General features: G+C 43.2%; 1 protein-coding gene across 1 annotated transcript in view; it reads right to left on the bottom strand.

The window, feature by feature from the left end:
* Hsd17b3 (hydroxysteroid 17-beta dehydrogenase 3) overlaps positions 1 to 21,386 on the bottom strand; it is a 35,052-nt gene extending 13,666 nt beyond the window's left edge. Inside the window, exons 1-5 of the mRNA XM_076938793.1 lie at positions 21,108 to 21,386; positions 19,320 to 19,366; positions 7,671 to 7,746; positions 5,365 to 5,472; positions 3,883 to 3,950 (exon numbers count right to left, since the gene is read on the bottom strand). Coding sequence (XP_076794908.1) covers positions 3,883 to 3,950; positions 5,365 to 5,472; positions 7,671 to 7,746; positions 19,320 to 19,366; positions 21,108 to 21,249 — 441 coding nt within the window. The 5' untranslated portion in view covers positions 21,250 to 21,386. The remainder of the gene's footprint in view (positions 1 to 3,882; positions 3,951 to 5,364; positions 5,473 to 7,670; positions 7,747 to 19,319; positions 19,367 to 21,107) is intronic.
* Between the last annotated feature and the right edge of the window lie 4,098 nt (positions 21,387 to 25,484).

Raw genomic sequence — 25,484 nt, 5'->3', positions numbered from 1 at the left:
TCAGAGAATTATTGTCCCAGGAAGAAGTTGGTGCTAACAAAGAATCAAGTGGGCCAAAGCTGAGTGCCAGTGGTTCCATCACTTGCTCCTGAACATTCTGACTCCTAGTTGAGGCTCAGTAACATCTTTCTATGGCCCTACATATGTGTGAGCCTCAGCAGGAGGACTGCCTTGAAAATTCAGGAAATAATAGAACCATGGGTGCCAATGGAAGATAGATGGTTCCTGATTTCTGATAGTTGGACTGACTCCTGATAAAGCAAAAGCCGTGTACATATAGTAGAAATCGCAGTTCAAATTTTGAATGTGTAGTTTGTCCAGGGCTGGTGGCATGTGGTATAACATCCTTCTGCCATGCTGGACCTTGATTGCATCCCAATCAGCCTCTCTTCCCTGAGACAAACCCATCCCTCCCTAGTGTACCATGTCTGGAGCTGGGTTGGCCAGGAAGTAAGATGTGTTGAGCAATTTTTTTTACTTAGGATCTTTTTAACTATATATAGGCTTATTGGGAGGAATCTCTTCATCACGGAAGATAGTGTTGAATTTCCAGCTGGAGGAAGAAGGGTCAGCACAGGGGATTAAAAAGGATACAAAAGGTGAACAATCAGATAATACAAGACAGAGGTTCTGGGCTACAGAAGACAGGAAAATAAAAGGCATGCTAGTAGGGCGGGCAAGCATAGGGATGACTTAGCAACCTGGAACCATGGCTCGGGCTACACACAACTCTCTCCTAGAGATGCACTTATTAACCTGGGGCTCCCACCTGAGTTGGACTGCAAACACACCCTGCTCCACATGATGGAATATAGTACTCTTTAACAAGCTCTTGTGGACTCCGTTTCCTTGCAGGTATGTTCCAAGATATAATTAGGATGCAGAAGTTGGATATGGATGCATGCACAGTAAAGGAACCCATCCTCTGAGTGAAGTTTTGGAGAAAAGTCACTATTTGCCATCTTCTATCTGTATATAATAGATCATGCATATGACTAAAATCAGATGCATCATGGGAAAGTATATCCAGTGAGGAAAGGCTTAACATTATCCAAGCCTGTTGATCAAAATAGAGAACTGCCCAGATGATGCCCCTTAGAAACCACCTCTTCCTCTCTCTAACCCCATAAATAAAGTCCCCAGACATGACTGGTCTCGAGTACTCCAACTCAAGGTGGCCTGTACTCATATAGCATACCAGATCTGCACTCACTGTCTCAAGAAGGTCTTGCCAGCTTACAGTCTGTTAGCACTTCTCCAATTGGGGTGTGTGTGTGTGTGTGTGTGTGTGTGTGTGTGTGTCTTTAAACAAGAAACCAAGAACCTGGAAACACTTGGTCCAGACAGTAACTCCCTTGGGAATACAAGAATCATCTTCTTCAAGGCGTGGAAAGAGGGAAAGAGGGAAAGAGGAAGGTACAGATAGGAGCCCAAACATAGACACAAAGAGAAGCGTGATAATGGAGGCTGCTGAAGAGAAGGACAGTCTTGAAATAAAGAGTGTGAAGCAGCTCACACTTGGAGAGGATTGTGGTGGGGCTAAGCACCAGTGACCTGGTGTTCTTGTGAGCTTTAAATCAACCTGATACATCCTAGAGTCACCTGAGAAAGGAGTCTCAATTAAAGACTGAACAGGTCAGATGGGCCTGTGGGCATATGTATTGCCTTGATCATGGTGGATAAACAAGGTCCTGCCCTGACCTCCCTTGATGATTGAATGTGAAAGTATAAGCCAAATAAACCCATTTCACACAGACAAGTTGCTTTTGGTCTGAGTGTTTTACTACAGCAACAGAAAGGAAACTAGGCCAGCTGGCATCACGGGACAAGCAGCAGACACAGGACCTAAATGAACCAGAGGGACACCTGCTCAACTGAGACATGGAAGCATGAAGCCTGCTCAGACTGAGGCAATCCCTGCCACACACACACACACCTCAAAGATCAGGGCTGTGGAAAGAGTCAGTAAACAGGCGCCTTGGAAGGCTGTTCAATACATTTAAAAAATTATTCTCCTGCTCTAAATGTCAGTTGTGAGTCTGACCTCTATGAACTTCCAGAGCCTCCAGCCACAGAGTCTAGGGCATGTGCAGTGAGCCCTGGGCATTCACAGGCTCCACGTTCTTGGATTCAACTAACTATGGATTAAAAACCTTTGAAAACATACCTCCCTGTGGTGCTACTGGCTGCTGTTGAGGACTGTGTGTGTGTCATTTTTTTCTTCAGTAGTGTAGCTACTGACAAATTACCCATGCCTTAGAAAGTGCCAGCCCACCCATGCTCAAGCAAGCAATCCTAGTAAAACTCAGTAGTTCATTTAAAAGAGAAGCACAAGATATGACAATGTCTTCTAGATATAACATGGCCTTCGAACTTAGGAACCCACAGCAGTGGTTGCCTGCACAAGATGAAGCCAGTCAAGATTCTAGCATGGAGTGTTGAGGGCTAATGGGTCCTCAGTGCAAGCTGAGGGGTTATTGACAGCTGATGGCTTCTGGTAGAGGGAGAGTTGGCTTTCTTTAAGCGTGTAGCCCTGTTAGGTCAATCATATTCCAACGGTGGTTTATGGCCAGCACAAATTGGATTATGGGTTATTTTAAAAAGATGAAGAGAAAGAGGAAAAAGAAGAGGAAGAGGAAAAAGAAAGTTGGAAAAACAAAGTTGGGAAGGTATAGGAGGGGGTGAGATGGATCTAGGAGAAATTAAGAAGGAGACAGTAAACATTTCCCAAGAAATAATAAAAATATTAAATAATTTAAAGACATAAAAGTAGGAGGGGGATTTACTGGAAAAAAAGGCTCCAGACAGAGTAAGAGGGAATAAGAGAGGAACAGAGATACATAGATACATCTAAGAAATTGTCAAAAGACAAACTTTAAAGTTAGAGTAAAACTTTCAAAGAAAAAATATTTACTGAAATATAATTACTTAATTTAACTTTATTTTTCAAAAATAATCAGAAGTGAACTGAACTAGTACTGACTTGCTTTGTCTTTATTCTGTAAACACAACAGCTTAACAACTGTTCTCACACATTTACATCATATTAGAGATGAGTCACCTGGAGAAAATATGTACAGCTTGTAGCAGGATACTAATTCTGCTACACTGTATTCGCAGTGGAGCTTGGTGATTAGGCAGTAGAAGAGGAGCTGGAGCTGGGAGAGGAAGAGAGGAAGGGGAGGGGAGAAAAAGAGGAAGGGGAGGAGACAAATGGAGAAGAGGGGTGAGAGAAGAGCAGAGGAGAGGAAGGTGGAAGGACAATGGAGGAGAAGGACATGGCCTGGAAAAAACCCAAGTTATGAGAGATCTCATAGACATGGAATAAAATAGGGTAGTGGTAAATCTGCCCAAGCTAGGCGTGCAGTTTGTATTCATAATTATTGAGTTGTGTTTTCTTTGATCAGCTCTATTTGGGTTGGAGATTTACAACCAGTGAACGTGATGTCATTTTATCAGGAACTTGAAGGCTCGTGGGCTTCAGTATCTAAGGAGAGTTACTCCACCAGATACTGAGAGATGTGCAGACTTCCCTCTCACTGAAAGCTGGCTACATCTTATCACCTAGGAAAACAGAAATGGCCAAGATCTGGCTTCTCTCATGATACTAGAGCCATAAATTTGTTGGGCAGAACACAGATCCCCAGAAAGGTATCATGGTTAGGAAGTTTTTGACGGGCAGAGATGAGCAGAGATAAAGAGGTGCACACTTGACTGTGTGCTGAGTTCTGAGGTGAAAAGAAAGATATTCAGACAGTCACCATGCAGCAAAGTCTGGCCTGACCTGATTCCCATTTCCCCTCCCTCCCTCCCAGCCCTGGCAATCAAGCCAGAGTCCATATCTGGCTGAGAGAAAAGCAGATAGAAAGGATGGAGGCTCACCTGGCTCTCACCGGGCGTGCTCAAGAAATAGCTTGGGAGCAGGCTGGGGAGCATTCCAACATTGTTGACTGTCAGAAAGAGTCAAAACAAAGGGTGTGAGAACAGGTAGAAAATCTTCCTACAGAAACATGTACATATTGATACTCGAATGCTCACTGTAACAATAACAAGGAAAGTGGCTGCAAGCTAGGGAGAAGACCCAGTCAATACAGTGACCATTGCACAAAATAGGAACCTAAGTTTGATCCCCAGCACCTACATTAAAACAGAAAAGGTGGGAGGGAGGGAGGGAGGGAGGGACAGAGGCAAGCAAGCTGGGGGCTGTAGAGCTGGCTCATTGATTAGGAGTGCTTGCTGCTCTTTGAGAGGACCAGCATTCAGTTCCCAGCACCCACCCTGGGTGACTCACAAACACATGGCAATGCACACCTACAATCTTAGCACTGCTGGAACTCACTGGACAGTGAGCCTAGCAGAATCAGTGAAAAAACGTGGCTTAAAATATAACACTGAGAATAACAGAAGACACCTGACATTGGCTACTGGCTTCCACATGTGTGCACACGCACAGAGACACACACTGAGAGAGAGGGTGAGAGAGAAAGAGAGAGAGAGAGAGAGAGAGAGAGAGAGAGAGAGAGAGAGAGAGAGGCTATTTAGAACTTAAAGGCACTAGGAAACAACATTTATGATATAAGAACTTTTAACTATGCACCTGAGGATAACCAACCCTAAATTTCCGACCCTCCTTCCTTCACCTCCTGAGTGCTTGGATTACAGTGCATACCAACATGCTTCATTTGTAAGGTGCTGGGGATGGAATACGCCAAGCTTCACTCTAGCTTTCTGCTTCTGGTTTAATGCTATAAAACAGTACGAAGACGCAATCCCAGTTTTGAAAATCCCCATTTGTACCTGTAAGGAGATGCACCAAAATGCTGTCACAAGTTTGGGGGACTTTAAAATTTGTCCTTCATGTGTTTATCCATCCTTTCCAAATTTTCCAAAAATGATGTATTTTTGTATTTTTACTTGTGAAAATGTAATTAATTATGGCTTAAATTTTATGGGACCTTTAAAATTTGAATCTTACTTTATTCTGTAATGCTGACAGTGTACCCTGCATGTGATTGCAAGATGTCTATAAATACAGAAAACATCTTGATTTCTGAGTAAGAAGTGGGTCCTTCTTTTTTTCTGTCTGTGAATGTGTATGAGTACATGTATGGGTGGTGTTCAGAGAACAACTTAAAACACTCAATTCTTGCTTTCTACCATATGGATCCCAGGGATCAAACTCAAGTCATCAGACTTGGTGACAAGTGTCTTCATGCACCAGCCCACTCCCAAAGGGGCCATCAATATTCACTTTAATACTACAATATATTTTCTGGTTTTGTATAAACTGTCACAAAAGAAAAGGTCACTGGTGATTATCATACTTACATGTAACACCAATATTTGAACTTTTGATTTACTCACCTAAAACTCCTATTTCTAAGCCTTTAAGTTGTTCTTTAATATGGTCATAGATATCTTCTCTGGTAAAATCTGCTTGAATAATCTTCACATGGCTTCCAGTGGTCCTCTCTGTATGAGTGATCACAGATATTTCTAGCAAGCAGGGATACAATCAGCCCTCTTTACCCTGAAGTTCTCAGCATTAAAAATAGATTTTTGTGAGACCGGAGATGGGTCATCTCTCCAGAATGTGTACACATGTACACATTCCCACACAGGTGTACACACACACACACACAATTAAAAATAACAAAATATTTTTTAGTTGGGACTGTGCTTCTCAAAGTCATATCAAAATCATTGGGAATCTTGTTAGACACATAGATTTTTGTCTCTACCCTAGACCTGATGGTTTAGACACACTGGGATGAGCCAGATTGGTCTCCACAAGCCACCAGATGATTGACACATACTCAAGTGTGAGCCCCTGGAATAAGACCCAGTACAGCCTGTTATGGCTTTGAAATTTTTCATAATTAAAGATTCATGCTTTTGCATTGATAAGATGGCTAGTTATTAACTTAATAATTACTAAAAGTTGAATACCTAAAAATAAAGATTATAGTCATTTTACTAAAATAATCTAAACAATATAAACTAATAAAACATTATCTATAAAAAGATGTCTTTTAGGGTTGGACTATGTATAACCTTTGTGACTGTACACGGCAGCCCTGAGTCATGTCTTTTTCTTTTTATTTAATAAGTTATTTACTTTTAATTTTGTGTGCATTGGCGTTCTACCTGAATGTATGTCTGTATATCCAACACTAGTCTGATGCACTCACACCTCAGGACACTCAGATCCCTTCAGCACAGACACAAGGATCCTTTGTAGGTGTCCTCTACAACCTACCTATGTGACAGCTTTCCCCTCTACAACCCTGAGGGAGCAGACATTCTCATATTCCCATAGCAGCAAATTGAGGATCAGAGCAGCTGACTAGCTTGTCCTACGGACCTATTCTCCACTCCTAACAAATTTAGTGCCTTACCAGCTGTTTTGTGCTGACTTGCCCAGTGAAGGCATTTGTAGACAGTAGTAACAGCTACAGGTAGGGCATTCTGGTCTCCCTGAGAAGTGCCTTAGCTTTGTATCTAGACTCGGTTCCTCGGGACGGAGCAATCATGAGACACACAGCAAGACAGTGGGGGATCCTTTAATGTAAAAGACATGACTTACTTTCCTATAACCTGATTTAAAAAAAAAAAAAAAGCACATTTAACATTATGAGGAAAACGCTCAAGAATGTCTGGTCCTAATCAGAGGGACTTCGACTATCCAGCTGCAGAACAAAAGCCAATTCATCAGTTCAAGGCCATCGGACCTCCGCAGTTTGGCTGCATAACCCCCATCCCCACAACCATTTTCTATTCTGAACCTTCCCCAAAGAATTAAGGCTGGCCCAGTACAGTTCGTTATGGCTTTAAAGGTCTTCATAATTCTTTATTCATGCCTTTGCATTGATAAGCTGGCTAGTGATTAACTTAATAATTACTAAAAGTTGAATACCTAAAAATAAGGATTATAGTCATTTTTACTAAAATAATCTAAGCAATATAAACTAACAAAACATTATCTATAAAAAGATGTCTTTTAAGGTTGTACTATGTATAACCTTTGTGACTGTACATGGCAGCCCTGAGTCATGTCTTTTTTTTTTTTTAATAATTTACTTTTAATTTTATGTGTATTGGTGTTCTACCTGCATGTATGTCTGTACAAGGGTGTTGGATTCCCTGGAACTGGAGTTACATACAGTTGTAAACCGCCTTGTAGTTTACATAGCAGAGGTACTGGGAATTGAACCCAGATCCTCTAGAAGAGCAGCCAGTGCTCTTAACCGCGGAGAGCCATCTCTCCAGCCCCATCTTTTTTTTTTTAACCTGATGCCCATCAGTTAGCATTCTCTAACCCTTCTACATGGAGCAGACACAGCATTCACACAAAGAAGTGACCCGGTTCCTGGCTTTGAAGGAAGGGACAGAAGCTAAGGGCTCTGGCTGAGTGGGGCTAATTCTGAGGGTGAGGGCCCAGAGAAAATGGCTCTCCTGTGCCTAAGCCTGTTCCAGCTTCACTCAGGCTACAGAACTCAGGGTAAGTGACTGCCTATGCCTCACACTTTGGTCTTGCTTTTGTACCCTGGGTCCAACAATGTATGGAGGAGAGATGACAGACAACCCAGACTCCAGGAAGCAGATGAGGTGTGAACAGGAAGAGCAGTGCCATGCTTGGCTGGCTCTGCACACACAGCTCCCTCACTCACCGATCTCTTCTGCAATGGCCTGTAGCTTTTCCAGTGTCCGGCTGATAAGTACAACGTTGAGTCCATGTCTGGCCAGCTGCAGGCAGGAATGGAAAGACCAGAAAGATGCTAAGTGGATGGGAGGCCTTACAGTGACATATCTGTTTGCAGCATGAGTCATCTCCCCTGAGCTAGCATGTGGTGGAAGTTCCTGGGTTATGAGTGAAACAGCCATTGTGGGTGAAGCTGAAGCCAACAGTGTAACAGTCATTCTGTGTACACATTATGTGGCCAGAGCCACTATAAGAAGTCTTCTTATGTGGGCCCATTGTCTCAGAGCTCCTATCTGAAACTGGTGGAAGTCACTGAAGCCAACTACAGAGCCTGGGGATTGTACCTCAGTAGTTGTAAACCTTACTTTTTGAGATGGAGACTAACTGATTAAGACTTATCAACTAGATTCGACTTGCTGGCCAACAAGCCCCAAGGGTCTACCTAGCCCCACCTCTCTAGTGCTGGGATTGCAAGCATGCATAGCATTGTCCAGCATTTTCATGTGTGTTCTGTGATCAAATTCAGGTCCTTATGCCTGCAAGGACTGAGCTATCCCTCCACCACTGCCAGGAGACCATCAGGGTAGAAGGGTTTACCTGCAATGCCTGGCTACTGGGCACTGTGAGCTCTGGCTATCTTCTGACAAAGGTCTTCAAAGAGCTACATACTCAGAGATTCAAGATGCATCTCAGAGACTATCAGACTCCTGTTTGTGGATGTTCTCACTAATAATACACATGTATTTTAAAATCTTCCTTGGGTTCTGTGGCCCCTGCATCTGTTTGCAATTCCACGGAGCTGAATTTTACTCCCTGGCAATAAGGGGTTCTTTAGTTATTCAATGTGAGTTACTCTTCTCCTTCCTTCATTTTCTAACATTTATCTACACACACACACACACACACACACACACACTACATTTTAATTTTATTTTAATTAAGAAAATAAACACATCAGTTGAAAGGATGGCAGGTAGTTGTGGCACTGCTTTGGTAGAAGCAGAAAAAGGGACAGAGAAAAAAAATGCTTCACAACCTGAGTAGTAGCTCTAGAGACAACATCATCAAATGTCCTCACCACAAGAGGCCCAGGAAGCAACCACGGGACAGTTGAGGGCTGAAGAAGCATCTGACTACACTGCCCTTGGGGCCTGGCTGAGCCCAGCTATCTTGTCTCTCTAGGTTTCTTCTCTGAATTTCTTTTCAATTTCTTTCTGAAATGGGGGTGGAGCCTTCCTAGTGAGTCCTATGAACTAGATGACAGCCTTATAATAAACACAATTCCTGCTAAAGTTCTTTAAAAACGATTAAGAGGCTATTGCAGGGACTGAAGAAATGGCTCAGCAGTTACGAGCACTTGCTGCTCTTGCAGAGGACTCAGGTCTAGTTCCCAGGACCCAGATCAGGTGGCACACAACCACATCAGTTCCTGGGGATCCAGCATCCTCTTCTAACCTCTGTGAGCAACAGGGATGCATGCAATACACCTAAATACATGTAGGCAGACCACTAATACACATAAAATAAAAATTACCTTTTTTTAAGCAAGGGGAATTCTAAATATAATTTAGAATTTAGAAATATAAATTTCTAAACTTGAAGAATTTTATAACCACTTAAAAACAAAAAGCAAAAGTGTTGCCAGGCATGATGGCACATGCCTTTTGTCCCAGCATTCAGGGATAGATGGATCTCTGTAAGTTTGAGGCCAGCCCAGCCAACATAGTGCCAGGACTATGAAAAGAGGCCCTGTCTCAAAAAAACAAAAAGAAGTCAGGCATGGTGGTGCATACCTTTAATCCTAGGAATGCAGAGAGGCAGACAGATCTCTGTGAGTTTGAGGCCAACCTGGTCTACAGAGTGAGTTCCAGGAGAGTCAGGGATCTGTTACACAGAGAAACTCTGTTTGAAAAACGAGAGAGAGAGAGAGAGAGAGAGAGAGAGAGAGAGAGAGAGAGAGAGAGAGAGAGAGAACACAAACAAAAATATCATAAGGCCATAAGGATATAAACAAGTATTTTAAATTGTCCCACAAAGAGAATTCAATCATAGATTATCCTCTGAGTAAATTCTATCCAACATTCCAAAAATTCAATCATTCCAAAATTGCATAATAAAGAATAAATGGAGGTCAAGTTCTCTCTTTTTATGGGGAGCCTATAACCTTGACACTTCGGACTCTCTGGAGAACAAACACCATCACTTAGTAATAATGCTGGTCATCAGGAGACAGCCGTGACTCGGCAGTTCTGCTCTTACAGATGCTGCTGTCCACTTACATGCCTGTCCTCTCGGAGACGGGGCCAGACATAAGGGAAACATGAATGTCTGCTGACAGAGAAAGGCATAACCAAACTGGAACAAACTGGAATGCTATAGTAGAGGGATAACAGTGAGCTCTTACCACACTGAAAAATCAGTGGACCCACTCTCAGCAAGGGTGAATATTTTAAAACAAGGCTAGATGGAAAGGGTAAGCTGGAGATTGAGGTAGCTGGCATCATACAGACTAGATATTAAGGAGAACTTCCCTGCTGGGATAAGACAGACCTATACAGAGCAGGGGAAAGAGAGAGTGATCTCAGGCTGTTTTCTGCAGCCACCAGGGACATTGCCTTCAGAATGGTGTCTGTTCTTGTCTGCTAGACTGGGGGGGGGGGGGGTCTTCCTAGATGCTAGGGAGTAGTCCCCAAACTGCCAGATAAAGAGGAATGGAAATAATGACCCTGAGTGGTGTTTCTTGCTTCTGGAATTCTCTGGCCATCAACAACCAAGAATTCACATCCTTGTGACAAGAAGCTGATTTTACTATATTTTGGGCTATAGTTTGGTGAAGATGAGACCTCAGCTTCTCTTGGATGACGTCAGACCATATCAGACTCATAAAGAACAAGCTGGCAGTGCAATCCAATATTGAAGTTCAATACTAGCTTTGCTGGCTGGCTTCCTGATGAGGTGGTACTTTTAACTGGTACTGTAACACACACACACACACACACACACATCACAAGAACAACTCAAGCCAACTTTAATGGCCATCCCTGAAGGCTGGCAACAGGCATGAGGCTTCATACCCTGAGACCCCTTGTGAAGAGCAGAGCTGTCTACATGTCTATGCTAGGATTGCAGCTCCCCAGAGAGAAGTGTCGAATATCTCACACTAAATGTATTCTGTGGCATGTTTTGAATTGGCTACTAAGAGAAACTGCAGACCTTTGAAAACAAACATTTCTTAAAGGCCATCCTTTTGTAAAAAATAGACAAACTAATTAAGTCATTAATTATTTAAGAACGAAACAAACCAAGGGGCTGAGGAGATGGCTCAGTGGTCAAGACTGCATACTACTCTTGCAGTGAACCAGTTTGGTTCCCGATACCTACATTGGATGGCTCCAACCACATGTAACTCCAGCTCCAATTCAGGGGACACTCATGAGTACATTAATGTACACAAACACAACACACATATAAATATCCATAAAGGGAACATAAGATGCAGGCAGAGGCTTGCTTCTCTTGTCATCCTCAGATAAATAAGTTGCAGTGTGACACTTGCCCAGCAGGGACCACAACGGCTGATTCCTGGGGGACCCTCCCTCATCTGTATCAGTGATTTCCTGCACCCCCTCCCTTCTCCCTCTCTCCTTATGCCTTACATAAAGTCAGCCATTTTGCACCCTTGTGGTTCTCATATGTGCATGGCTTAGGATGGTTTGAAATCTATGTTCTTTTGCCTGCTATCCGTTGTCAGTCTGTCTGGTTTATTGAAATATCCAGCCTTCTGAAGGGAAATAATCTCTTTAGGATACTCCCCCAGCCAACGCACCAAAGGCATGAATTGACCCAAGAGGTGGCGCATCCCAGTTCTCAGGAGACAGAGGCAAGTGGAGCTTTGAGTCTGAGGCCAGCCTGATCTGCAGAGTAAGTTCCAGGACAGCCAGGGCTACACAGAGAAACCCTGTCTGGGAAGGAGGGGAGAGCAAAGCTGCGAGCAGGGTATGGGATCACAGGCCCTCACTGTTGCTCAATGGGCAGAGGCTAAACCTACAAAGTAAACTCAGGTACTAGAGGTCCTGATGCTGGTCGTCCTCTTCTGAGTATGTGGTTAACCTTTAAGGGGCCTGGTTCTCTGTCCAAGAGAAGGTGAGACACCCACCCTGGACGACCTGGCACGCATGGTGGTTTCTCTCCCTATCTCTTTATGCAAAGTAGTCTGCTTGTGGCTGGTACGGAGCTACGGTGCAGGGCTGCAGGGCACACCAGAGGGAAGGATGGGCAGCAGAGCTCCTCCAGTCCATGAAAGCACCCAACGTCTGAGAACCCTCTGAATGTTACCAAGGTTCCTTAATACTGTCAGTCACATCCTTAGCATCTGTATCTACATATAATTAAGAGTTTTCTTTGCTTTTTCTTTTTCTTTTTTTTTAAAAAGAAAGGCTTTTTTATTTCATGTATATGAGTTTTTCTGTTTCCTTTATAACTTTTCCAATCTTAAACATACACAGAACGATCACCACTCTTCTGGGAAATGCAAATTAAAATAGAATTTCACCAAGCAGTTTTAAAAATAAGATATATTGACAAAAAATAAAATATCACTTAAGAGGAAAAACCATAAACCCAGAGCTGTGGTAATTCTGAGTTGACGGAGTCCTCACCCCCCACCACTTCTGAGAGTTGGAATCTGTCACAAAGGTGACTTAAGAATGAAGGACTTTTGTCTCCCAGTTTACTTCATCGGCTTCCCAAAGGGGAAGTTGTCCATTAAATGAAAAACAATTTGCATTTTCAGCACAAAGGGTGCTCTTTGCCTGTGGGCTCCAGCCTCTCCTTGGTGGCGCCTTTTCCTGGAGTTTCCATGCGGCATGTGAAGTGGTCTGGGCCAAAAGGGGCTCAGACAGCACTGTGCTGTCTGGACAGCATTGTCCCCTTTGTCTGTTTAAGCAGGACTCAATCTTATTCTGAGAAAGTCGGGGCTGACAGGCCCCATATGCGGGTCTTCAGCCCCTTTTCAGAGAGTTAAGCCCCCAGAAGCAAGGCCTTTCCCAGAATGCACTGCCCACCGGTCCGGGATCTCTGCAGCGCATGCTGGCTTGAATGGGAGCCTGGGTCAGGGAAGGTGCTTGTGGCTGCTAATCTACACCCGGTGGTGGGAGCAAGACAGGGCTTCCTCTGTGTGGCAGAGAATAGAAGACAGGGCTGGAATTCAGGTGCAGATAGAGGAGACAAGGGCCTCAGAGGTGGAAGCCCACCCTGTGCCTCCCAGCCCAGCTCTTCGAAACGTGTCCCCCCTGCCCCCCACCTGCTTTGCTTGATACTTGAAATTCCTTTAACAGGAGGCAAAGCCTCTCCGACCACTTTGAAGATGAATGTGGATTAAGCTAAAATGTGCACAGAAGAGGCTTCCGGAAAGCCAGAGATGCACATCCCCCTATTCCTGCCATTAAGCTCTACTTTGAAATTTCCAGTTATTTAATTATGCTGGAGCAGCGGATAAATCAGAATGTGAATCAAATTCCAAGGAAGCTCATTTTCTCTAATCAAAGGATCAGAAAAAGGGAAGCCTAGCAAGAAGCCTAGGCTGGGACTGGGAGAAGGCTAGGTGGATAAGGTACCTTGCTGTCTAAATTCCCAGGCCCACATAGCAGTTCACAGCTGGGGAGGCAGAGACAGGTGGATCTGCAGGATGAACTACCTAGCTCCAAGTTCAAAGAGAGACCTTATAGAAATTATAAGAGAGAGAGATAAAGACAGAGAAAGAGAGAAACAGACAGAGAAAGAGAGAGACAAAGACACAGAGAGAGACAGAGAGATAGACAAAGAGAGACACAGACAGGGACTGAAACAGAGAGAGATTTCTATAAGACAGACAGGTATTTCAGGAACTCCACTAGAAGATACACAATTGTCAAGGTCAGAAAGATCGCTAAAAGAAAAAAAAAAAAAAAAATGAACACAGGGAGCTGTCCACAGGCATTTCTGAGGTTCCCCCCTCCCCTGCTCCAACATATTTGTCTGTTGCTTAGATGAAGATAATTTCTACAAGTTCACAGGTTCTTTATATTGTTCGTTTCATTCTTCTGTTGAGCTCATCCACTGAGTAAAATTTCTCAGGCAGAAATAGTGGCGCACATTTATCATTCTACTACCCTGAAAGTGGAGGCAGGATGGTAGGAGTTCAAGACCAGCACATTGAGTTTGAGTGAAGAAAAGTCATGGGAAGGCTTTGCCTACAGACCTGGCACACACACACACCAACCAACAAACCACAAAACAAAACAGAAGACTCTCTCTAAGCAGAGAGGAAGTGGCTAAAGCTTTGTGAGACATGGTGAGAAAGAAATAACAGAAAGAAAAACATGAGTCCCAGGCATCCCTTCTCCAGGACATGTGTTCCATGTGTCAACCTGAGTAGATCATGGTACCCAGGGATGTGCAAACATTAATTACTCTGTGTGCTTCTGTGAAGTGTGTATGTGTTTTCTTTATTATTGCCTTTTGATTTTTATTTGTTGGTCTTTTGAAAGAGGATCGCATGTAGCCCAGGATAACCTCGAAGTTGCTATGGAGCTGAAGGCAACTTCTGTATCTTCTTTCCGAGTGTGGGTGGGGATTACAGGTGTGTTTGGCCACACTAGTCATGTAATGTGTATTTTAAGTTAGGAGTAGCATATTCAGAAGATTTTAAGTCTTTGCCCTCCATAATGTGGGGGAACCTCGCCCCCCCAGATCTGTAGCCTTTCATTCTACCCTGCAGATCTTGAATACACCGATTCCAGAATGATGTGAACCAATCTCTTTTTAAAAGATCTCTCTCCAAATATACATATTCTGTTCTTGCTTTTGAATCTACTCTCTTTTCCTCCTCCCTTCTTCCTTCTCCATAATTGGTTTAGTGTCTCTAGAAAACCCTAACAAAATCTCCAATGCATGCACACACACACACACACACACACACACACACACACACACAGAGAGAGAGAGAGAGAGAGAGAGAGAGAGAGAGAGAGAGAAACAGAGACAGAGAGACAGACAGAGAAACAGTGAGAGACAGAGAGATAGACAGTGAATGTATATGAAACCAAATGTCTGGAAAGGAAACACAAATTTTAAATTTTTCTAAATTTTAATTCTTTTACGTGTATGGGTATTTGGCCTGTGTGAGTTTCTGTGCATCTTGTGCACACAATGCCCTTGGAGGCCAGAAGGGGGAGGCCTGATCCCCTTGAACATCTGTTTATGAGCCACCATGTGGGTGCTGGGAACCAAACTCAGGCCCTTGGCAAGAGCATCAAGCACTCATAATGAGTGAACCATCTTTTCAGCCCTGGGAAGCACAATTTAAACTTTCAATACAAATAGAAGCTAAACTTGGAAAGTCTTCTCTACACAGCATTGTGCCCTCCTTGCCCTGTTTAACCTGTGCAGAAGCCCAGGTGAGAATGCTACCATCTCCCATTGGTTGATATGGATTCAGCCAATGATGGTCAGAGGTCAGAATATCTGGTCAGTTCTCAGCTGTGGAGTCCAGATCACCCCATACTGAACCCCTTTCTCTGAAGCAGCAGTTATCAAAAGAGAAGAATGGGCTCTCTGGAAAGGAGAAAGGACTGTATGAGCTCAGAAAAAAATATTTAATTAACTTTTAAATAAGATACAAGGAAATGTGAAAAGATTTGTAGAGAAGAAAGCAAGAAGTAGTCAAGGACAGAACAGAACATCAGGACACGAGGCTCACAGAGCTCTCTGGTGCTGGCAGTGACTCAGAAGCCCAGGGATGATGTCAGCAGATCTGGTCAGGGTGAGCACTGACTCCCCCATCCAGCCCCCAGCCCCTGACTCCTGACCCTTGCTTTATAAGATGGTAAAAGAGTGAACGGCTCAGGCAGCGTTGACTTGGGATCTCTAAATCAGTCAGGTTAGCAAGGATTTGAGGGAAGAATGGGGAATCTGAATAAATCCAGGTAGCTCAGCAACACACAGAACTCAGAGATCAAGGCCACAGATGGTGGATGTACAATAGGAAATCAATGTACAAAATGTGACATAGTATATCCGTTTCCTGTCACCGTGACAGAATACCTGAGATAAACAACTTAAAAAGCATCCAGGTTCACTTGGGCCCAAGGTTACAGGAGTGCCTAGCAGGGGCCAAGGACCCCTTTGTTATGGACCTGTGGTGAGCAAACTTAGCAGGGGAAAGCTACTCACTTCAGGGAAGCTGGGAATTACAACCAACCTCATCTCAAAAGCCCCATTCCCTTCTAGGTCTACCCAGGGTTCCACAGCCTCCCAGTAGCACCATAAAGGTCATGAGTGTGCCTTTAGGGGGTAGTCAAGATCCAAGTCATAGCAGTGAGAGAGACATCATTCTGATTAGACGTTTTAAAAATATATTTAGTGTATGTGCAGGAGTGTGGCGTAGTTTGGTGTATGGGGTGGGGGTAAAAAGTGGTGTGTGTATGTGTGTGTACGTGTGTGTGTGTGTGTGTGTGTGTGTGTGTGTGTTATGGTGTGGTGTGAGGTGGGATGGGGTGAGGGTGTGAAGAGTAGTGTGGAGTGAGGTGGTGTGTGTGTGTGTGTGTGTGTGTGTGTGTGTGTAGAATGGCATGGGGGTGTGTGATGGGGCTAGGGAGGAATGTGTATATGTGTATTTGTGTAGGTGTGCGTTTGGTGTGCTGTGGATATATGTGGATGTGGTATGGGACAGTGTGAGGTGATGTGGAGTGTGTGTGTGTGTGTGTGTGTGTGTGTGTGTGTTGTGGGATGTGGAGTATGTGTATGTACACTGTGAAGTGGTATGGGGTATTTTATATATGTGTGTGTGTGTATGTGTGCATGCACACGTGTGTGTGACCATTCATCATATATATACATATATATACACACATACATACATATATATATACACATAGGTATATACATAGGTATATGTATATATATACAGAGATAGCATGGGATGGTATATAGTGTGTGTGTGTGTGTGTGTGTGTGTGTGTGTGTGACAGACAGACAGACAGAAGGACAGATACAGACAGCGCATGTATGGAAGTCAGTTAGTTCTTTCCTACCGTCATGTTGGGATTAAACTCAGCTTGCCAGGCTGAGAGCATCACATGCTTTTACCTGCTGAGCCACCTCACCAACCATTTGTTTTTTAGTTTCTGGTAACAGAAGACACACTGCTTTGGAAAGTTGTTGTTGAGCCCTCCTTTCTAGTCTCTACAGTCAAATGTAACCACTTGTCATCAAGGGCCAGCCAGTACTGGCTGAGAGGACATTCTTATACGATTTAGGATAAGTATGAAGAACTCAGACGACTGACGGCCACACGTTTTCCTCTTGAAGTGGAAACCAGTACAGATGCTCTGTGCCTGAACATGGAGCTTTTTAAATAGTGTACATAAGATGTGTCACACCCAAAGTGTGTATAGAGTCACTCCAGAGCACCTGGAGCTGTCACATCACACAGTGTGGTCTAGTGTGACTCTAGCTTTTGGGATGCAGAGGTAGGATTGCCGTTCTGTCTTTCATAAGCACTGAATATTTGCATCCCCTCAAAATGTACATATTGAAATCCTAACCTTACTTTGAAAACAGCCAAAGGTGAGGTCTTTACACACTGTAAATTAGCTCACAAGGGTAGAGCCCATGTTGTAGGGTTAGTGCCCTTCAAATATTCCCAGAGCTTGGTTCCTGGTGGCCCACTGATGAGTTTGCCCTCTGTAACCCAGGATGAGCAATGAGCACCCGCCATGGGGCCTCTGTGCCTCGGGGACTGTGAGTTGTCTGGACCGCCCAGCTTACTGCGGGCAACTTTTGTATGAGAAATGGGACAAGCTAGGGTAGTAGAGCTTACTGCAAGTCTCTACAGCTCACTGAGACCACAGGAGCTTGTGTGTCCACAATTCCACCCCTCCACATTCACTAAGACAGGTTCCCAGTTTTATAAAGAATGAAGAAAAATTAGGGAATTAATCTAAAATTTTTGGTGAGGGAAAGAAAAATGGCTGAGTTACAGGCCTTCATTTGAGAGCATATCACATCGCCTCTTAAAGACAATATTCTGGGGGGGCTGGATGGATGGCTAAGTTAGAAGCGTCACTTGCCGGCAAGTTCAATGACCTGAGTTCAATCTGCAGAACGCACTTGATGGAGGAGAAAGTGGACTCCGCAGTTGTCCTCTGACCTCTACATGCATACCAAGGCATGCACACATAGACAGACAGACAGACACATACACACACACACAAATAAATATATGTGAAAAAACACATAAATAAAATTAAAGACAATATTTTTGATATAAGGAAATGTTAACTAAATATAACCTTTCAAAAGCAATGACATATATGACATGGGATTTGAAAGAAATTTGGGAGAAACTGGCAAGTTTTCAATATCTGTCTGTCTCCCTTGTTTAAGAGACTGGCTCCTCTCACTGAAGCTTCACAGTATTCTTTATCAAGATTTACACACTGTTTTCTGTGTACACATGTGGTGTGTGAGAGAGTATTTAAATGCACATGGGCTCACATGTGTGTGCAGGCTAGCCTAGCACGCATGTGGCTGTGTGTGCATGTGGAGACTAGAAGTTTCTTTGTCAATCATTCTCCAATTTATTGACTGCAGCAACGATTCTTGCTGAACCCAGACCTCATTGATTGTCTAGTTAGTCAGTTTGCCTAGGGGACTCCCTTGTCTCTGCCTATACAGTGTTTTTGAAACAAAAGCTGTACTTGATACATCTAATCTACATAAATAATTTTTGAATTAGTGTGTTTCCTATTAGTATGGAATAAATAAAAGGTATTTATTTATTTACTTATTTTGAGACAAGATCTCACTATGTAGCCCTGGCTTTTCTAGAAACTAACTATGTAGACCAGACTGGCCTTGAATTCACAGAGATCCTCCTACCTCTGCCTCCCAAGTGCTGGGATTAAGGTGTGCACCACCTTGCCAGGCTGGGTTTACATTTTTAAAGGTACATTTAAATATCTAAACACTATGGTACAATTACAACCAGAAAACACCAAATGCCCCATGAATCCCTAAAGCCTAAACGGAGGCACTGACACCTTTGTGTGTCATTAGTTTGCTGGCTGGATTGTTTCAGACAGCATCCAGAGGCTAGAGAGATGGCTCAGTGGTTATAAACACTTGCTGCCTTTTCCAGAGGACCAGAGTTAGGTCCCTAACACCACATTGGTGGCTCACAACCACCTGCAACACCAGCTTGAAGGGATCTGATGCCCTCTTCTGGGCACATAAGTGGCATACACGCATAAACACACATAAAATAAATCTTTTTTTAAAAAGTGTCTAAGGGATGAGATTATGATTTTTTTCAGTCTACTTTCATACTAAAGTCTTTTACTTCTTAAATGAATGTCTATAACCTTTGTACACAGGAAAGTGATGGGTGGGGTGGATGCTTATGATAAGAGAGGGATCGTTGCCTAGAGGGTAGCTTCAAAGCTAGGCTGGTGGAACTCACCTGTAGTCTCAGCTACTTAGAAAGAAAGCTAAGGCAGGAGACCCATTTGAGGTCAGCCAGTGAGACGTGGCAAGACCTGGTCTCCAAAATCCACACCACAAAAAGCAGCCACCTCACCTCAAATGAATAGGCTTTCCCGATGCCATCGCCTGCTCCGGTGACCACTGAAAGAAACAGTGACAGCCTTGAAGCAAGAGGACACATCCTCAAGCTTCTCACAGTCTCTTGTACATCTCCACCTAGAACTCTCAATACAAAGTCACGTTACTCCATTCCAAGGTTTCCAGCCTTTGGTAACCTGGACAGAACACTAAAAAAGAAGGGTTTTTTCTGTTTTGTCTTTGGTGTGTGTGTGTGTGTGTGTGTGTGTGTGTGTGTGTGTGTGTCTAGGGATCTGCGAGTCTAGAAAACATACTATGAAATGCACCCAAGCACTAAGCCAACAAGTATTTTATCCAGGCTTCTTAAAGCTTAGGGCAGTGCAACCTTAGCACCTCAAGGGCAAGTGTGTACCCAGTTCTTGCTTCATTCCTGCCCAATGCCCATCCTAAGAACAACACCTCAGTGTTCCTTCTGAGAAGTGAAGTCTTGTCCCTCCCCTCCTCCACTCCATAGGTCAGCAGCCCTCAATGCCTGTGGAAGATAGAGAACCTGGCAAAGAGAACACAGGAATGTGGGGGGGCAGGGCTGCAGGGACCTGAGGACCCTGGAGAGTTAACCCCCAATAACACTATCTATTAGTACCCAACAATCTCATGGCCTTCAAACCCTTTGTTTCCAAAATTGGAGACAGATGACTACAATAACAAGTTTCACAAGTCACCACAAATATACCTACCTGCAGCTGACCTTGGTACCAAGCATTAAAGGGCACACTTTTTTTTTTTTTTGTAGGTCACATTTTTTTAAATGTTAATTAAAAACCCATTATTTTTTTTAACAACAACAACAACAAAAACTTAACAAAAGATTCAAGTTTATTAAGCATGGATATCAGTATATTTTCTCTGCATATTTTCCAGCCTTGTTCCTGGAGTTTCTTGTTCCCTATTTGAAATCAGTTCCCTCCCTGGTTTGTCTGTGCCTGAAGACATCACATATTTGCGCATGATAATGTTATTCATTCTTGACTCTCAAACAAGCTAAGATTATTCTTTTCACTTTGAAGTCACAGAATTTCTGGCTGCATCTTAACTGCTCTTTGGGAATGTTCTTAGAAGGGCTAAGGGCAGCAACTGTGCAGAGTTCTAGTTGCTCAGACACACGGGCATTTGATTGTGCCCGGTAGGGTGTTCAGATCCAGAACACATAAACTCAGTGCTCAGTAAGTTTAATAAAGGCAGCAAACACATGTGTGTACATACCATATGCTCATGTACACATATGTACATATGTTCACACACAGTGGAAGTATAAGAAGCATCTGTTAGAAATCCATGGGTTCAACCTAACCAATTCTCATATGGCCATTAAAAAAAAAAAAATCCATAAGAAAGTTTACCAAGTTGCCAAGTTTAGTGAATAGAGGCACAGAATGCATTTTTTAAATAAGTAAAGAAACATTTGGATTTCAAAATTTTTGAAACTCCCTTTAATAGAATGTAAGCATACTAGCCAAAGGTTCAGAAATCTGTAAATCTGTAAATGAGAACTCAGTATTTCTGCTTGATTTATTATTGGTATTATCAGAAAGACTCCAAAAAGAAGTAAATCTAGCAAAGTAACAGACACATGAATGAAACCTGAGGGGCAGTCCCCCCTCTCCATCTCCTCATCCATACGTTGATTTTTCAGACAGTTCTAATTCCACACATGCTGTCTAGCCACACACTACATGTTGTGTGAAGTCACAGAGGCATTCTGAGACATAAGAATAAGAAAATAAGACTCAGAGAATCCTCTTACCTGCCCATTGTCCCATTGAGCGCAGGAAAGACCTTGGCAAAGCCTTGCAGAAGCTCAGAAAAAGGTACTGGGAGAACCTCATGCACTTCACCAGGCAAACCAGGCACACGAATAACCCCACAGAAATGAAGAGCTTCTCCATGGCCTCTTCTGTAGCTGACTTGCTGGAGATGCTGCTGGGACCTGGCCCTTGCCCCCTGAGTGACTCCCAGGGCAGCCGGCCTGGGAGCCCGCCAGATCTCCTTTCTGGAGGCTCTGGGTGTGTTCCATGTATCCGGGAGCATTTAGATTAGAGTAACTTCTTTATGTAACCTTGTAATTCACAGGCATTTGATTCAAGTATTTTTGATAATATCTTTACAGCACGGTTAGGCTTTTGTGGCTGTGGAGGTGCTGGGTAAAGGAGACAGTAGATGTGAAGAAAAATGAAGCCCAGAGAGAGGAAACATGTCACTCTAGTATACTCGGGTCTGGAGTCCCCCAAAAGACTTAGTCTTATGACTCGATCTCCAAAGGAGGCCTCTGCATTAAAAGCCTGATTTCCAGAGTGGTGGGGATGTGGGAGGCGATGGAGCCTGTGGGAAGTTCTGCAGTTCCATGGGTAGGCAGTGTTCAGAGTAAAACACTGGCCTCTTGGAAAGAGTCTTTCCTTACTAATGTCAAAAGCTACACTGTAAGGTCTCAACAGCATGACTGAACAAACAAGGACAACAGCAGTAGGCATTGCCCAAAGTAAGCCTGGGATAGCCCACTAGGCCTTAACCCTACACAACAACTACAAGCAACTAACAAGAACTCTTTTCCAGGGAAGAGAACACCAATTGGTTATCTAATACCAAAAACATACAATCCCTGAAAACATACAATCGAAAACATTATACAGACTAAGCAGGTTATATTTAGGAATGAATATATATATATATATATATATATTTGCTGAGCCAGATTTTTGAGATTAAAGTCACCATTTTTAGTAAATTAATTACCAGCTGTTAAATATTAAACTGCATGTGATACCCCTGAACAAGAAATAGAAAACACAGCTGGGCGGTGGTGGCGCACGCCTTTAATCCCAGCACTTGGGAGGCAGAGGCAGGCGGATTTCTGAGTTTGAGGCCAGCCTGGTCTACAGAGTGAGTTCCAGGACAGCCAGGACTACACAGAGAAACCCTGTCTTGAAAAAACAAACAAACAAACAAAAAACCAAAAAAAAAAGAAAGAAAGAAAGAAAGAAAGAAAGAGAAATAGAAAACACATCGGAGAAAACCGATACAGTAGCTATCAACTGCATGGTCATATTTAAATTTAATATAACTTAATTTAAATTTTAGCTCCTGAACTGCACCAGCTATTCCTGGTACTATTCCTGATTTACATACGTGTCCATGCAGGAAACTCTACTAGAAACTCAAAGTTTGGGCTTCAAGGAACTTACCATTGCCAAAACAATGACCAAGAACTCATTACCACCAAAAGTAAAGTAAAAAAGGATAAACACACTTTTAGATCATATTTTCCAGGGTTAGACACACAGCTCTATTGGTGGGGTATTTGCCTAGCATGCACAAAAACCTATGTTTGAGCCTCTGCACTGCATAAACCAGGCATGAGGCACACAGCTGCAATCACAGCATTCAGGAAGTGGAAGCAGGAAGACCAGAAGTTCAAGGTTATCACTGGCTACATTGTGAATTCAAGGACAGCCTGGGCTACTTGAGACTATCTGGGGGAAGAAAAAGAAAGGAAAAGAAGGGACAAGAAACTAGAACATAACTCAGGATCTTATTGTGATCGCTAAATCAGTAGACCAGGTGGACATCCTTTCTTGTCTCTGGTTTAGAAGAAATTTGTTCTGCTTTTCTCCATTTGGTATAATATTCACTGCTGTTTTTTCACAGACAGGTGTCATCCTGAGGAGGTCTGATCCTGTTCCTCCTAATTATGGTTTTTAGCCATGAAGGATGTTGAATTTTGTCAAAAGCATCTCTATATCCATTGAGATGATTATATAATTTGTCTTCATTCTACAACTATGCTGTATTACATTAATTCATTTGTCCCCGGTGAACTATCTCAACACCCCTGGAGTGAAATCCCCTTGTTCTGGAGGTTTTATCATCTTAATCTGTCATTTACTGAAGACTTTTGCATCTGTGTTCAACAGGAAAATTGTCTTGTGTGGCATCACTACCCAGTTTGGGCATCAGTGTGGAGATAGCGTCTTGCCATGAGTTTAGAAGCATTCCTTCTCTTCCAATTTTGTGGAACAGTGTACGTTTGGAGAACTGGTACAATTCAGTACTAAATCCACCTAGTACTTTGATGTTCTTTGTCAGGAAACTATTACTCCCCTAATCTCATTGCTCACTATCATTTTTGGGTTGCTTATATTCTCTTGGTTCAATTCTGGAGGTGATATAGCATGTGTCTAAAAATTTGTCCATTTTTTCCTGGGTTTTATACTTCATCAGAATATAGAATTTCAATAATCCTCTGGGTTTTAGTAATATCTATTTAACATCCCCTTTTTGTCTAATTTTAATTTGTGGGGTCTTCTCTTTTGATTAATTTGTCTTAGGGTTTGCCAATTTTATCTTTTCAAAGAAATGTTTTGCTGATGTATTGTTCTTTCAGCCTCTGGAACAGCTGGGATTAGAGGTGTGGACACCACACATAGCTCCTGCTTTTTGCTGGAAGCTTTTTGTGTCCTTTGGTATAAAACAACCCCTCCAGCACTAGTTTCCAGGTGACTGCCCTACTTCATAATTGTGCTATGCTTATCGGTTTGAATCATTTAGTTTCTGACTGAGACCAATTTGTTCAAACATTAGGAGACCTCTTCTTAGCTGTATTTTCTCCAGTTCTCCCTGCAAAGCTAAAGACTCTGTGATTAAGCTTATTGTTCTAAATAAAAAGAAGTAGAGCTTTCAAGAGTGTCCCTGAGTATTTCCTCCAAATTGTTTCAAGCAGTGTTGGTTCCTTTGAAAAGCTCTTTGGGATTTGTCCTGGACAGTCATACGTCAACTTGACACAGGCTAAAGTCATCTGAGAGACGGGAGCATCAATTAAGAAAATGCCTCCAGAAGACCAGGCTGCAGGCAAGCCTGCAAGGCATTTTCTTAATTAGTTATTAATGGGGAAGGACCTAGCCCATTGTAGTTGGGACCACCCCTAAAAAGGTGGTCTTGGGTTCTATAAGAAAGTGGGTTGAGTAAGCCTTGAGGAGCAAGCCAGTAAGCAGCCTCTGCATCAGCTCCTGCCTCCAGGTTCCTGCTCTTTTTGTGTTCTTGTCCTGCCTTCCTTGATGATGAACAGTGATGTGGAAGTGTAAGCTAAACAAACTCTTTCCTCCCCAAATGTCTTTGGTCATGGTGTTTCATCACAGCAACAGAAAGCTGTAACTAAGACAGGATTCTTTTCTTTTTATGGACATTATGTTTCTTTTGGGCATCTGAAATGTTTGAAATCACACAACTCACTTGAAGCCTGTATTAGCTACTTCTTTGGTACTATGATAAAATTCCCTGACAAAAGGAAATCAAGAGTAGAAAGAGTCTGTTCTGGTTTACAGTTCCAGAGGAGATATAGTTCATCATGGCAGGGAAAACATTAAGAGCAGGAATGTGAGATTAGCCTGGCAGTCAGGTGTGGGGAGCCCACAGAAGGCGCCTATCATCCTTGCAGCCATCTTGAGCCATATACCCTGACAAGAGACTTGATTACAATAGCCTACAACAGCTGAGCACACTCTGATAACATCTTGTTTTATATACCCAGGATTTTCCCTTGGGTGTGTGTGACTTAAAGGTGTGACTTGAGAAGTGAGATTTATAAAAAGGCGAGAGGCAGACAGAAGATGGGACTGGAAACTTGGAGCTTGGAGGCACTAGGGACTAGGAACTAGGGACTAGGGACTTGAGACTTGGGACTTGGACTAGGAAGAGAGACTTGAGAATAAACGGGACTGAATCACACTCAGTCTGATCTCCATTCTTCCCATCCACCCTCACTCTCTCTCTTGCTGAACCCTGGCCCGCAGACTGAAGCATCAGTACGAGCCGGAACAATTTAGCCCCCAAAGCTTGGGGCAGTGCGGGCTCTAACAATTTTGGACCACAAGCTTTTGGCAGTGCGGGTTCCAACATTTGGCAGAGCAGGCCCTGACACTGGTACCCAACGTCTTTGGATACTCAACAGTCAGGAAGCAAACTGATCATTTTATTCACACACTGGGTGAGAACTGGAGAGAGAGAGAGAGAGAGAGAGAGAGAGAGAGAGAGAGAGAGAGAGAGAGAACAGGAAGTGGGGCCAGGCTAGGAATCCTCAAAGCCCCTCCATTCCCAGAGTGTTCACAAGCTGACCTTAGTTCCAGCAGGT

This window comes from Arvicanthis niloticus, chromosome 8 (assembly GCF_011762505.2).
Source record: "Arvicanthis niloticus isolate mArvNil1 chromosome 8, mArvNil1.pat.X, whole genome shotgun sequence".
Classification (NCBI taxonomy): domain Eukaryota; kingdom Metazoa; phylum Chordata; class Mammalia; order Rodentia; family Muridae; genus Arvicanthis; species Arvicanthis niloticus.
The sequence above is the reverse complement of the archived record's forward strand: the minus strand, read 5'-3'. Positions and strand labels throughout refer to the sequence as shown.